General features: G+C 38.3%; 2 protein-coding genes and 1 non-coding gene across 10 annotated transcripts in view; 2 read left to right on the forward strand and 1 right to left on the reverse strand.

Annotated features, from left to right (window-relative positions):
- The window catches only part of LOC110841452 (organic cation transporter protein), a 77,565-nt gene that overhangs the window by 1,552 nt on the left and 60,884 nt on the right, over positions 1–15,129 (forward strand). The window lies entirely within an intron of this gene.
- The window catches only part of LOC110841451 (organic cation transporter protein-like), a 57,071-nt gene continuing 44,719 nt past the window's right edge, over positions 2,778–15,129 (reverse strand). For all 7 annotated transcript variants that reach the window (XM_022087017.2, XM_022087016.2, XM_087346545.1 and 4 more), the window contains 8 exons: positions 11,752–11,906; positions 10,937–11,105; positions 10,711–10,840; positions 10,195–10,384; positions 9,602–9,730; positions 8,470–8,660; positions 7,510–7,646; positions 2,778–5,464 (listed from right to left, as the gene is read on the reverse strand). In XM_022087017.2, coding sequence (XP_021942709.1) covers positions 5,386–5,464; positions 7,510–7,646; positions 8,470–8,660; positions 9,602–9,730; positions 10,195–10,384; positions 10,711–10,840; positions 10,937–11,105; positions 11,752–11,906 — 1,180 coding nt within the window. In that variant the 3' untranslated portion in view covers positions 2,778–5,385. The remainder of the gene's footprint in view (positions 5,465–7,509; positions 7,647–8,469; positions 8,661–9,601; positions 9,731–10,194; positions 10,385–10,710; positions 10,841–10,936; positions 11,106–11,751; positions 11,907–15,129) is intronic.
- On the forward strand, positions 13,735–13,816 carry TRNAL-AAG (transfer RNA leucine (anticodon AAG)). The gene has a single exon. It is a non-coding gene; the product is annotated as a tRNA-Leu (tRNA).

Raw genomic sequence — 15,129 nt, forward strand, 5'->3', positions numbered from 1 at the left:
GGTTGACAGGAATGGTTTAACGGGGAGCATCTGTACTTGGGTAATAAATTGTTTGACAGTAATAAGAATATAATTCGAGACATATTTACAATTACAAGAACTTCAGTACCTTTTTCCTTGGTGCCTGATGATTAATACAGAAAGGACCAATGAAATGCTGGTAAAGTTCTACCAGACTACACGGCCCTATAACCCAGAGGTCGGCCATCTTCGCCCTATCCGCCGTGAAGACATCAAATCCTATTTCCTTTAGTATTTGTCAGTGTTGCCATACAGGACTATAATTCACGGAGGGCAGATCCCGTCCACGTCACAAGGCACAGGCAGTTAATCGCCGGCTTGTCTCTGCAGACGTATGTTTTCAGGGTGGATATTAGTTGTGTACTCCAGCTGAGCAGTGGACTCATGATTGGCTCTGTCGCTTTTTTTTATTCCACCTCTCTCTCTCTCTCTCTCTCTCTCTCTTTCTCTCTCTGTACAGCGTGTCGACAGGGAGCTCGGACCAGAAATGTGATTTGATAAAATCTGGTGACGAGCACAAAACGTGAAATTCCCCACTGTGTCATTTTTTCCCCATCCGATGTTGTTTATCGTTCAAGATTAACCGCCCAGCCACAATTTTTTTTAATGTAGTACCGTTACGTTAGATTCAAGGCTCTTTCGGCCGCTTAAGGTGTGTCACGAGACTCGCTATTCCGGTTAGGGCTGTTTGTGCTTCGACCATTCTCACTTCGAACTTTTCTTCTAAAGTTTGTTCCAGTCGTTTAACCGGCCCGAAATTGGTAATTTTTCTTGGGGTTCCGAACGGAAGCGTTAGCGGGAAATTTTGCAGCATTTATTGCCACTTATAGACGTAAGAAGATTGTGGCTTAAGATATAAAAAACCGTTATTAACTGAGTGACAAATTCAGTATTAGTTATCTCAAATGTGAGCGAATTATCAAACTTGTAATTATACACATTTTAATGTTTAGTTTCTTAAATATAAATACAAAAATTAATGTGTTCTTAATATTGTCGTGAATATAATCTTGTTTTGTCACTGCCATTCAAAGTACTTTAAATCCGCGAGCGTATTTGTGTATATAATTAATTATAAACTTCACATTGTTTGTTTTATGTAAGCACACACAAATATGCATATTCTCTAATATATTTCGGTAACATTTCAGATAATATCGTAATCACGCTGTTTTTCTCTCACAATAAAACAACCAAACACTTTTATCGCTGACTTGCATTTGTTTAAAATTCATTATGCCAGACGCGTTTTAGCTCCATGGGGTTATAACACCTGGCTCTATGTTTAGTCAGTCTTTTACGTGATAAAATGTTTTATGGAAGTTTGTTTTAGTATAGATATAATACATAGCTAGGAAAAGAAATATCTGGGTGAACAGATAGGTAGGACCCTGAATGTGTGGACAGTCAGTTTCTCGAAGGGATATGTATTTATTACTTCGGTTATATATTTATTTATTGAGTGAAGAACAATTTTACTTCGCCGGCTTTCCAATATTTATCGCTGTGTTCTTGCACTGACAGGTCGTCGAGGTAATTAATTCAACGGTAAATGGGTAAACGTCATTTGGACAGCTGATGTCTTGTGTATTGTCTTGTGGGTGTGTTCATTTGGCATCGTTCGCAAAGAAAAGAAGGAGATAATTTCTCTTTAAGGCCATTAACCTACAAACAATGCGTTGTGATGGGCCGGGCAGTAACAGGACTGTTTTCGAATAACGCCACTTAAAAATCAAGCACAGGTCCTTGTTGTCTGCATCATAAGATCACACCGGTGATAGAGGCAGCAGATACCTCTGAAACGTGAGCAGACTTATACCAGACTACACGACACAGCATCCAAAAAGACAGCCATCTTCGTACTCGTAGCCGTGAGAACCCGAGATCTCATATACGACCATATTGTAGTTTATTTTAGTGATTCGGTTCATATTAACGTATGTGAATCTCATGCATAAGCGATAATGAGATGTGATACAAGGACTTCTGATCTTCAAATCAGGCCGTGTTGAATTGTAGATAAAATAAACCCCGCAGTTTTGCTCTGTTTAGAGAAAAGTGTTATGTGGTTTTGTAGCCCCTTTAGAAAATTTTCCGTCTGCATATACAAGAACTTGAATTATTCGTAAATAGCTGTAAATAAAAACTCTAGCCAAAATGCTAGAATCTTCATCGTGGTGAATTTGCAAAACAATGTTTGTGCTGTCCATCTCTTGAAGTTTGTAAATTCGTCATCATTTACTTTGTAGAACGAGGCTCAGTTATCTTTGTGTGCAGTTGGTTTATCCGCCTTCTTTCCTGTGTGATACAAAGTAGGCCTACATGTTGTAAAAACCTCATTATTCCTACTTTCAGTATTTCTGCGCCTCTTTACAATACACACAAAGTCTCACTGCAAATTCAAGAGGTTCTTTGAAATTAGATGATGTAATCATACCAGATCTGCTGCACGTTTCTGATATTGTTTCCTAAAGAAAGTCAGTTTTCTGTGTCTTGCCATGGTGGGGAGGCAGGATATCAGAGGATAATTTTCGATGGAAATTCAAATAGAATCTGGGGAAGGAAAATAAATTAAATTTGTTCAGGATCGTAGCTTATGGTGGGTTTCATCTACGGACTCTATTAACAGTAACTTCGTTCTATTGCCCACCCTAAAAGTGTAGCTCCTCATTAAGCACTTTAATTCAGTGTTCTTTTACTTTCTTCCTTAGGTTCAAATATTCTTCTCAGCATCCCAGTCTCAAAAACCGACGATATAAGTTGGTCCCTTAGTATGGGAGACCAAGTTTTATTTGCATACAGTATAACAACATTATTGTTTTATGCGTTTAACCCACAAGTACTTACATAAATGCACAATAAATAACGTTTTACAAAAAAAAACAGGATTTTATATTCCATAATATTTTATAAACTATTTAAAGTACACAATAAAGAGAAGTATATTAAGTACAAAATATGTTTACATATATGTATATGTAATTAGCTAATTATATAGTGTTATGTTTAGAGCACTGAATCCCAGTCTATCAATAAGTAATATGGAGCGCGTTATTCTTTGTAGACGTTATTACAGCACATAACTCTTAAAAACGAAGAAAATAAAAATATCATTGTGACTTTTGAGATTTCTCACGGCAGTGATGATGTGGATGTTGATCTCCTGTGTAGTAACGCCGTGTGAACTTGCAGAAGATAACATTTCGTAGGAACGTACTGTTTTCATCTACCTACAAATCCACACGGCGTTGTTAGCCAGAGGAATGAAACATCAACAAATATCATTGTGTTTTAAGGTAGTTTACATTGGAAAACAGAGCGTAACTACTATATGTTTGATCTGGAACTTTCGCGGAAACTTGATGTAATAAAGTTCTCTCGGGCTACCAGCCATGAAAGGCGAAAAACCATAGCTGGAACAGCAAAACGAGAACTTGGCTGCACCCACCGGGTATGAGGGCAGAAATGGTTCTCGAAACGTTGGTGTTCTCCCCCTTTTAACCACCTGACACGGCTGTTAGCAAGAGAGAGAGCGTTATTATGACTACTGTGTGATTACATGTCAAGAGTCTAATTATTATATGTCCTGTTTAGTTTTTTACTCGTTATTTACACAGTTATTTAGCATATTTTATAATAAACTTTTCAGAATTATCACAAATATTTTCTGTGGTTATGAGGCATCTGTTCTCCAACAAACTGAGTCTAATCTTAGTTATTTTGCATTTCTTTCGGGGAAGATTTTTTTGATCCATTAAGTAGCTAGCGCAACTGAACGGGTGAAACTTCTGCTGTCGTTAAAGTATAATAGTCGGTCAAAATCCTTGCAGATATTTTTAGCTCTGTAACGTAACTATTAAGTGGTCAATTATGAATGTTTTTGTCGGGACTCGTCAAAGGCCATACCTATTAAGGTGGCGGGATTATGGCTACACGTTATTATTCCATTTGATATCGGTCAATAATTCTCATCAGAACATTTTTCACCTAGCACCGGGTATTTGTTGATTGAATTTCCTCATTGAACTGATTAAAAGTAACTGAGCTGGCACGTACAATTTACTTGCTGAAGACAGCCAGTCTTTAGATCAAGAGTGTCAAGCCTATGTTTTAATCGGTGGCAGGTAATATAATGTCTCACCTCACCACTGCCACTTAGATTCAGTACCATTTTAATTTTCCTCGCAGGAATTATACTACGTTCGTAATTATCCTTACGATTTTGACACAACTATATAAATGATCATCAAGAAGCGTACTCTTTCCATAAATTTCTTTGGTATTTGTTTTATATATATATATATATTTAAAGCGAAACACAACGAAGAAACATTTCTTATGACGACTGTTTTGCGTTTATTAAGACTCCGAGTTTACAATTCAATTTTACCTTGATGTAGAACGTAAAGAAATATTCGTAATTCTAAACCTTTATAGAGTTAAAGTAATTGTTTTAACGAAGTCTTTACTGGGATTTTCTTCATATGTAATATTTTTAACGCCTCTGCTGTTACAAATAAATACTATTGTTATATAATATTAATATACTTGAAGTTATTCATTGTATATCGTTATGAGTGTGTATTAACCCTTTGAAGCCGAAGCACGTCTGGATAAGAGTTAAGATTTCAGTCCTTACCGTAAAGAAAACACCTCAATTCACCATTACAAAGATAGCTGGTTAATGCTCTTTAAGGAAATAACCACTGTTCACAGTGAGAATCATATGAAATTTACAAAAACAAAATTCAGAATTACTGACTGTTAAAGCAGGTGGCATATACTGGGCTTTAAAGAGTTAATATGTAGAGAATTTAATATCGACTTGTACTCTTTATTATGTGTTATGCGACACAGCTAAATTATTTTCCTACAGTCCTTTGGCGTCCTTACACTCTAGTTTACGTTTTAAGAACTGATAATCTATATATTCGAATATGAATTTTTACATATAGTTGTGTTCGTTCTTATCGAGAGTTAATTTCCACGTAAGATCGACAAATGCAATAGTGTGGTGACTGCACAAAAGGCTCCCAATGTGGGGCCGTTACATGCAAATGACATGGCCATATTTCGAAAACGGGAAATAAGATACTTCGTTGTTTGAAGATAATGACTTGTCCATTCTGTTATGCTAACACATTTTTTGACTTGTAAGTAATGTTGATTCACTTTGCGGCATGGTTTTGTCCAAGACTGAATTTCAGAAGTTGAGAAAGCTTCATTTAAATGTCCTTCCGCCCTTGGCACAGATAGTGATGAACCTCTTCGTTGAAACGCAGAGAACTGGGGCTATCCAGCTTCTACCGTCCTCAAACTCAGGTTACCAGTTAATGCCGGTGTAGATTTCTTCAGATGGACGTTTCAAGAAGCGAACGATCCATTGCAGTTGCCATCATTGCCTATCTTTCTCTGTTTTTCCGCAGAGCTCGTCCTTTTAGACCTGAAATACATATACTGACTTATTTAATTCTGTATTAGGCACCTTGTACGGGTAATTGCCACCTAATACAAGGAGGATAATAGGCTGCTGAGTCGCCAAGATTAGGAAAAGCGGGTACGTAAGCATTAATCATAATATAACAGAAGGCCGCTGCACCCAGCACAGCCGCCAAATATCCTCACTGTTGTAACTAACACATTGGTAAAAGAATCCGAAAATTCAACACTGCAACGCTGACCTAAAGTGGACACCACCTTGACCCATTTAATTCCACTTCCCATTCTCATAATCTAATTCCCTAAGATGCATATCTATCTGTATAATTGACAAGTGTTGCTTGGTTGGTGTTCATTTTATAGAACCATTGTTAGACTGCAGGCAATGCAAAAATATGAGCGTATTTCTTCGCCATGATATTTAATCATTTAACCTCACCTACTTATCTCCTTAACAAAACAAACGATCTGATTGAAATCGTATATGTGTACTTTCAACATGTTTTGCCGAAATACACGAATGTAGGTTTGAAGAATTCTTTTAATTCTCCTTTGCTCTTTCGGTTTATAGGAAACTGATAGTTAACAGAAAAGCATAAATTCAAAGGGTTTTGACATTGTATTATAAGCTGATCAATAAATGCAAGGAAAGTTATAGGCAATGTACTTGAAACTCTATATCCTGGCATTTTATATAGTCTCAATGTCTGTCCGTGTTTATTCCGTAGATTGGGTAATGTAATAAAAATGTGTTTTCTCGTTGTTCGTGATGGGTAATTATCTTGTTACGATTATAATCCCGTCAATATTTGGTCTTCGAAGCGATTCTCCATCAGAATTTTGTGTGGATTTTTTGTCTATCTCATCCTAGGTATAATGAGGCTGATGTAACGAAACTGATGAGAAAAATTGAGAATGAGAGAAGAAGAAAAGGAGAAACAGGCCATGGCGACGAGAGAAATAAGGAGAAGAGAAGAACGAAACAAGATGATAAGTTAAAATGTATTACATCAGCCTAATCTCAGTTTTAATGCTCGGGAAACCTCTCATGATTTTATCTGGAAGATATTCCCCGACAGCTGGTCGTAACGTGTTTAGCGCCGTTTTGATCCGGCAACTTCTTCAGCACATCAGTTAAGCGGGTTGTCTAAATACGCAGTACACACTGTAGAAAACTGGAGGAAACCATTGATCATTTATGTTTGGAATAATTTTGTTTTGCCCTCCTATATCCCCAAGAGGTCGCAATGGGCATCTCTTACATGCAGTAACAATTTCACCTTGTCATTTATTTTGTCATCTACTCTGAACGTCAAAGACTTCGAGGTTGCGAATTAATTCTTTATATCGATGCTGGTATTCTGGGTTGTAGATGGCAATGTCTCGAGGAAAACAGTCTCCGGCCTCATTGCTGAAGAACGTGTGGCAAATTCAGTTATTAACTTCAGTAACTATGACTTTATTTAAGCTAAAATCGACCCCGCTCCACGATTTAAGGTTACGAGCGCCTGCCAACTTAAATGGTAAGAAACAAATCACATCTGAACTGCGTGTGGCGGTGTCATCAATCGGGGTCCAACTAGCTCTGCTTCAGTCCGTGGCGTAATTTTGTCTGAAGACTAAATAGAAAGAAATTTGAATCGGTAAATCGAGTTCTAAAGACAGCGTGAAGAGTCAGTTATTATTTATGAATTTATTTAACTGGTAAGCTGCAGATAGATTCATAAGTTATCCCTTTCTTCACTTAGTTGTTTCAAAATAAAATCACTACTTCATACATGGCATGGTAACTCGGGATTTATATTTCTCAAAAGCCACTTACATTGCTAAAGACGTTAGATGTTTCTTTCCACCAATAACGGAGAGTAAAATAATACCATGTTTATGATAAAAGTGAGTTCATATGCCAACTTTTCATATACTTTGTACTTTTGCCACTTTATATGTCAGCCGCAGAAAATATACAATTAAATATAAAAGAGATTACAGCGCTATTCCGTGCTCCATATTGTTTGTAGTCGTGGCCAACTTCACATTTTTTACAGGTACCTTGGCAACTCCTCTCCCTCCTGCAGAGTTGCCGCCATGGGTCTATCTCCCGTTTCAGGAAGAAGCAGGACACTCAGACCGCCCACAATTCCGAAGGCTCCCAACACACCCATGGGTACGCGCTCGTCCATCCCAGACTGAAAATGAAGTTGTTAAAAGTAGCAGAATTATGTGCTAATGGTTGGGAGAAGCACAGAGAATTTCCGTCTTCTCCTCCTATCTCCCACCTCGGCACAGTAAAAAATTAAGTGCTTGGAAACAGAACGTACAAACCCAAATCCAGAATTTACCGGATTCATTATCATAAAAGTGAAACGGATTTATATGATTTATAGTTCACCGAATTATCGTTGTGCTGTAGTTGTATTTCAAGTTATTTTGTTTTATGACTTCTTTTACTAAATAATTAGCTGTAAAATAGGCAGAATGTTTTGTAACAAATATTAAATTTATGATTTTAGGCGGAAATTGTAAAAATATGAACAGGATTAAAGAAAGATGTTACATGTTAATTAATCATGGTGATAATGTAATGCCACCACATGAGTTTTTTGATAATTTAGAGGCTCAAAGAATATAGAAAAGACATCAGTGTTGATAGTTGATGGAAAGATCTAAAATATTCTGCAAATCTTGATACTGTTGGAAAACAAAAGATTCGATTTGATATTCTTGAGAAATGGGTGTGATGCTGTTGGTCGAATGCCGACATTTAATAGGTTTTTCTGGCGAATTTTAACTGACACATTTACCATTTTGTATTTTAACATGCAGGCGTAGACTTCGTGGCTGTAGAATTGATAATACAAGCCGACATGTGCATAAAATGCGAATGTGTACTACGAAAATAATTCAAATTGAGTATTTAAAATAATTATTAAAAAATTTCAATGAAATTATTTGTGGAATCGAGCGCTAGAAGTTTTAAGCATATCGCCTCGTGCTGTGGCCGACACTCACCAGGTTCCAGAGATAGGGAACGAGCATCAGGGCTATCCCTGCAGGGACGTTGGACGATCCGACCCCCAGGTTCCGCACCACGGTCGGAAACAACTCCGCTGTGAACACTGGCATAACCGCGTTGGATGAGGAGACGGAGAACTTGCCGACCATCGCAAAGGTGATGGTTACCCACTGCAAGCTTTTGTCACCTGAAAATATTCAACGGAATGAACACTTTGTTCTATTGTCCTCACTGGCATTGATATGGAGTCACTGTTGGCTACAAGACTGCTTCCTGCACTAACATTTTGATGTCAGCTCGTCCTTTGCACAAGTGCACTGGGTGTCTGTATGATAGAGTGTTTGAAATTCGAATCTACTCAAAATATTTCGAAGAAATTAAATATTGTAATATATCCAAAATTTGGTTATAATCACACGTACATGAGACTGAGCTATATTAATTGTCTCATCACCAGAAAGCAAGAATGAAGGCAGCTAATAAATATTTTAAAATGTCAAAATTAAAGTATTTTGGAACAACAGTAACAAATCAAAACTGAATTCAGGAAGAAATTAATAGTAGGTTAAACTCAGAGAACGCTTCCTACCATTTAGTTGATATTTTTTCGTTTTCCCGTTTAGCATAGGTTTAAATAAATTTACAGATTAAATTGAACACAGCTGCAATTTTACATGTTATTTTATATGGGCGTCGAACTTGGTTTCTCGCACTAGGGAAGGTTAAAGATATTTGAGTGCAGGGCAATAGACCGGAGAAAATTGTGTAATTCATCGCTACTTCAGCCCTTCAGATGGAGACAGTATGTTTCTCTGAAACGCTGTCTTCTGCGTACGAGCCTATATCGCCCTAAAACCCATATAAACAAATGCTACATCATGTCAATACCGAAAGTAATGAGAGAAAATAGGAAACTGAAATGTTTACTTCTTTCTGGTGGTTCCGTTGAAAGGAGAAGTTCTTATCACTAAACAGGAGTACGATAAGCAACAGAAGTTGTAGTCATAGAATTCAATTTAACAAAGCAGAATTCAGTGAATAATTTGTTCCAATTTCATACTTGTCTGACGTATACGTGTCCGGTCTTACCGCGTAGGCGGAGAATGTTCAGGGACACTGATATCGTACCTGGTGGTATGGCGAGTGTCAGGAAGCAAGCGACGCCACTCCCCATTAGTGTGAGGCACAGCGGCCACCTCCTCCCCATCTTGAGTAAGAACAAGATGCTAATAGCGACAGCAGGGACCTCTACAATGCCTGCATCACAAGAAACAGCCTTAAAGTTGTGTTCATCTGCCTTAAGATTTCTTAGTCGACCTGTTACACCATACTTTGTATTAAAAGCGATAGACCAGTTTTATGTTTCGACATCCCTGTGTAAAGCATATTTCTCAACTCTTTTTGATAAACGGGCAGGTAAAAGTGTTTGTAAGGAAAGGTAGCGAAAATAATTATGTTTATGAATATAATATAATGCAATGCCGTTTACAGTGGCCGCGACCTGGGGCGTCGGTCTTGACCGCTTTTACACTGAGATCGTGGGTTTGAATCCCGTTTGAGGCATGGATGATTGTCCTCGTCTTTCGGTGTTGTAATGTACTGTGTAGGTACACAGTGTGGGACGGTTGAGTAACCAGTTATCAGAAAACTCATTAAGTCTGTAAATCGGAAAGTTTGAGAATAGCTTATGTGTAAGCTTAAGTGTAATTCGGATAGCTTACCAGACAGAACTGTGTTTAAGTAAATGTCTCCCCCGATGTTGCCAAGATTGAGCACCAGGCCGTAGTAGACAAGGTACACACTGAACCAGATGATGTATAAGACCAAGGAGTTCTTTCTGATATTGGGAGTTCGGAACAGATCCATGATGCCGGCCTTGGGCTGGTCAGTTGGTTCCTTGCGGAGCGTGTCCTAATAAAAGTGACGTACGTAGTCAAGTTCTTCATTACTGTGAGGCACAGAATATTGGGGGAGGAGAAGGACATCAAGAGGAAAAGGATGCTCGGAAGGAAAACAAAAGAAGGAACTGGAGGAAAACAGCGACGAGGAAAAGAATGAGAAGAAGAAGATGAAGAAGAAGAAGACTTAAGCAGCTAATATTAGAATGGTTGTCTACTGGGTTCTTGCGTCGTTTAATCTGGTAGAAGTTTAACGACGTTTCAGAGGTTCATTGTGCCTCCGTCAATAGGACAATGAAGAAGGCAACCACCTTCTTAAATAACTCCCTTTATTCTTACCTGGCGGAGTAACTTATCCAAATTCGGTGGCAGAGGACGATTATTGATCCGTGCTGCTTCTTGTAGAATGACCATTACTTCGTCCGTTCTACCAAGAGCCAGCAGCCAGCGAGGAGATTCGGGCAGCACCCTGGAAGCAGACCAGCAGTACGTATTGTTTGACACTGTCGATTGCCTCACGTTTAGAGTGCGTGTACTGGCGGCGACATAAGTCAAATAGCCTTACCACCAGAGCCCGAAAAGCAATACGGATGGAAGAGTAATGGCGAGCTGTAGTTCCTTCCAGCCCCGGACGAAGTACGCGATGCCGGCTATAGTGATGTAACTCAGAGGCACCGGGAACAGGTAAGACACTCCGGATACCGTCCGCCACTTCCCTCCCACCAGCTCCATACCTGTCAAAGGTCACAACGAATCAGTGAAAAAGGAGACAGTGTCTGAACATTGGAAAGTTGACAGAAGAAACGGAATTATGCCAGTGCTAGATGTCATTCGGCCATTGCATTGAACCTAAATTTGGAATCTCAAGAATCACCGATTTATACGACAGAAACAAATGAATGACTCTCGAAGATGTGTCTTCTAATATGTTACGCAGCGTCGTCTCGTATAAATTGACCGGCGTTTCAGAGGTGATTACTGCCTCTATCATCAGGGCATTTATCGCCCTGATAATGCAGGCAGTATGCACCTCTAAAATGTCGGTCAGTTCCTACCAGACTACACGGCACAATATCCTAGAAGGCGCCGTCGTGAGAACCTGAAATCTCGCAGTGTTTCCGCTTCAACCAAGTTAAAACTCGTGCCACAGTTTGAATGCGTGCGAGAATACGGTGTATTTCTGGTACCACATTTCGTGCTAACACCAATTCTTACGAGAACTAATGCTGAGTACCCCAGGTTTTTCTTTTTGTATGATCACAGGTTGGGGTGTTTAACAAAGTGCGGAATGAATTCATCTGGTTTAGGGGAAGAATTCAGGGGCTGTTGTGAACATGGTATTAGGACTTCTGATTCCATAAAAGAATTATTGAATCTTACATAAAACAAATCCGCTGAAGACGACACTAACGGAGATGAAGCCGAGGAAACATCTGAGGATGAGGTACAGCTCGAACCATGGAGAGAAAGCCATGATCACAGCAAGACAGATCTGCAGCACCAGCGAGCCCATTAGAGTCCTCTTCCGTCCAAACCTGAACAATAAGTTTTTTATTCAAGTTTATACTTTGGCCATTTTTAAGGTATAGGGCTACTTGTACAAGTATTGTGTAATTTGTACACACTACAGGCTTTGAGAACAAGATATGGACCCGCATAAGAATGAATGAACTTGAGTAAAAAAGACCAAGACAGTACAGAAAGCACATTTACGGTTAACGAACTGCAGGACGCAGTAAAAGTAGGCTATTTTAATATAGGCCTTTGTAATTTCAGCGTAGGAGGACTTTATTTTTTATGAGAATGCCAGAAACACAATCTAGAATCATTACATGGGCTATCCCATAATGATTAAACAATTTTCATGTGGAATGAAGTATTTTGTGTCACAGTAAAACAATTCTGTACATGTAGGCAAGACGAAAACAACGTATTTTAATATAACAAATATAGTATCTGCAGTAACACTGCAGGTAAATTCGAGAAATGGCTACATTGCCTACAAATTCTTCTTGATTCAAGGCTTATTATAGGCTTAATTATTCGAAACGTATCATTGTATAACATAGGAAAGATTATCATACCTAAACCTAACATCTTAGACGGAACTCGAACCCAGGACAACTTTTCGAGGTTTTAGTCTTCATCCATGTAATCTCCCAGCTGAAACAAATAGTTCCGTTGTCGGTGTCGTTCTTTCATCGTGCTTAGTTATCGAGTTACAAAAATCATATTCACTGGGACTTGAACCCAGAAGTATTTTCGAGGTAGTGGCCTTTTTCCCTGTAACCTCCTCGCCGAACAAACAACTTTTGTCTTGGCGCAGCTTAATTTACGAGCTACATAAACCAACCTCAGTGGGGCTTGAAACCAGGGCACTCTATTTGAGTTCTGACCTTTGTAAATTTTTTCCTGGTTTATAGAAATAAGCATACCAAGTTTGAGGGAAATTGTTATATCCACGCTCGAGCTGTAATCGAACACAATTCTAATTTTCTGTTTAAGATGGCTGCACCGACATTACGTAGATCTCATTGTTGGACTTTGACATGAGAAACGAACTGGAGTGTCTGAAATTAGATTAAGGGCTGTCGCGAGTAATAGGAAAATTGACCATGTGAAGAAACAAACAACCAATCAAGACAATCTAAGGAAAGAAACTGATGACCATTGTCCTAACAACAAAATATACGTGTTGGTCTTTCAGAATCTGTCTTCGAGTAGAATGAAAGCTATTCTGTGGGGCTCATTATATAAAATATATTATCACTAAGTTTGCTACTGCAAGGTAGGCTCTTGACTTTAAAGAGAAAAAAATCCTGCATAATGCAATCACCTTCCTGCTGTAATCTGTCATCATTGCTATGACTTAATGAGATCATTTCCACATTAAACTGAAGTCTGTTCCTCTCCCTTTGAGCCGGTAGTTTTCTGTGTCCTTTATGTTAGAGTTACCGACCTACAAGTAATATATGAGATTCTAGATTCTCATGGTGGGAAGTTCGAAGATGGCTGTCTTCTGGGTTGTAGGGCAGCGTAGTCTGGTATAAGTTATTTACATTTCATCTCCCTGATAATGGGGGCAGCAAGGATCTCTGAAACGTTGCTAAACTTCTACCAGACTACACGGCGCTACAAACCAGTAGACATCCGTATCAATTTTAAATTAGTTTTCAATCACAAGTTTTCACTACAGCGTAAATATATACAATTTTAGGTAGAACGCACAGATTCGTCCCGACTACTGCACAACATGATTCTATACAGCCTAAGCCCACTGTAGGTGTTGAGTATCATACAAAGATAAGATATTAATGCAATGGTGGTGCATATCTTTGAAACGTAAAGAAACGTCTTATCATGGGTAGCGTGGCCGAGCGGTCTAAGGCGCTGGTTTAAGGCACCAGTCTCTTCGGAGGCGTGGGTTCGAATCCCACCGCTGCCATGTTCTTTTGTACTCGTACTCAGAATCAGCTGTTTATTTTTTCCTCAGTTACGAATTCATTTAGGGAGAAAGGTTTGCACACATTATTACTTTCCGTCATACATCAAATGAAACTTAAGTTTTTCACATTTGTAGTTGTTATATTATTTACTATTTGAAACTTTTATAGCTACTTACCCGAGTAAAATATTCCCAGTTTTAGTCAACTTAGTTCTTTATCATATTCGTAATAATCTGCTATTGAATCTCATCGAAGGCTTTAATCTAGTTTACAGCTTCATACCCTGTTCATCTGAGATATATTTTAATATTTTTCTCTCATCAGATCTTCGATCTCCAAAGCGATCTGTTTACGTGAGCTTTTCTTATCAACAATAAATATACATTTCACATTTTCATGAGTGCTCATCTCTTTAGAATTTTATTATCCTAACAATGTTTGGTGGAGTACATATGAAGATCTGTATTGTGTAATTTAATCTTATTGTTAATTCCTCTCTCTTGTACAAATATTCTCCTTAGCGCTAAGTTTTGTTTAACAAACACGTGACGTTATGCGCCCAGAGCATGGATGTGAAGTAATGACATAATTTGCTTCATAAGATCTATATTATCTGGGCATTATCTTAGAGGTACTTCGGAAAACAATGAAAGTTTGTATCACCATAAACAAGATTTCCACAGACACTTTCCAAATTCCGGATACTAGCCAAGATTTCCAACCAAAGTATCGTGACATTTGAAATTGGCGTGGAGTGAGAAATTATAGTCAAAGACAATTTTATTGTAAGTTTTGGCAAAGTAACCACAAAGTAAGAAAACATGTCTTACATTTTGTATTTAATCGCTCTGGCTTCAATGCAGCTGATCCTATCGCCCACTTCTTCTCCGGTTCCATTGCAATAAATGTTTCTGGTTTGTATTTGAGGTATTCTTCTTCTGAATCGTCTAATCGCCAACTAAACTGTCATGCTTCATTAAATTTCCCTAGTTTTTAATAACAATTGTTCGTCTCACATCACAAAGGCACGCGGATTGAAATTACTTAAGGGAAAATGTATAACGTTAGGACTTACTTTTCTTTATGTATCATATAAAACATGCATACAAACAAAACTGTTTACACTTTGAAGGACACTAATGCCAAACGTGTTTCGACCTCAAGAGGTCATCATCAGTGACAAAAATAAGTTAATTCATATAAAACAAATCAGAAGTATTATGGTATTTAACAGAGCTTAAAATGTATGTACTTTACAGAATCATATTAATGTAACACGTTGATTGCACAGGAGTTGGTGTATTATGTTGAG

Source organism: Zootermopsis nevadensis, unplaced genomic scaffold (genome assembly GCF_977971745.1).
Source record: "Zootermopsis nevadensis isolate Lab colony 2312 unplaced genomic scaffold, Znev_1.0 Znev_ptg000010l, whole genome shotgun sequence".
NCBI lineage: Eukaryota > Metazoa > Arthropoda > Insecta > Blattodea > Termopsidae > Zootermopsis > Zootermopsis nevadensis.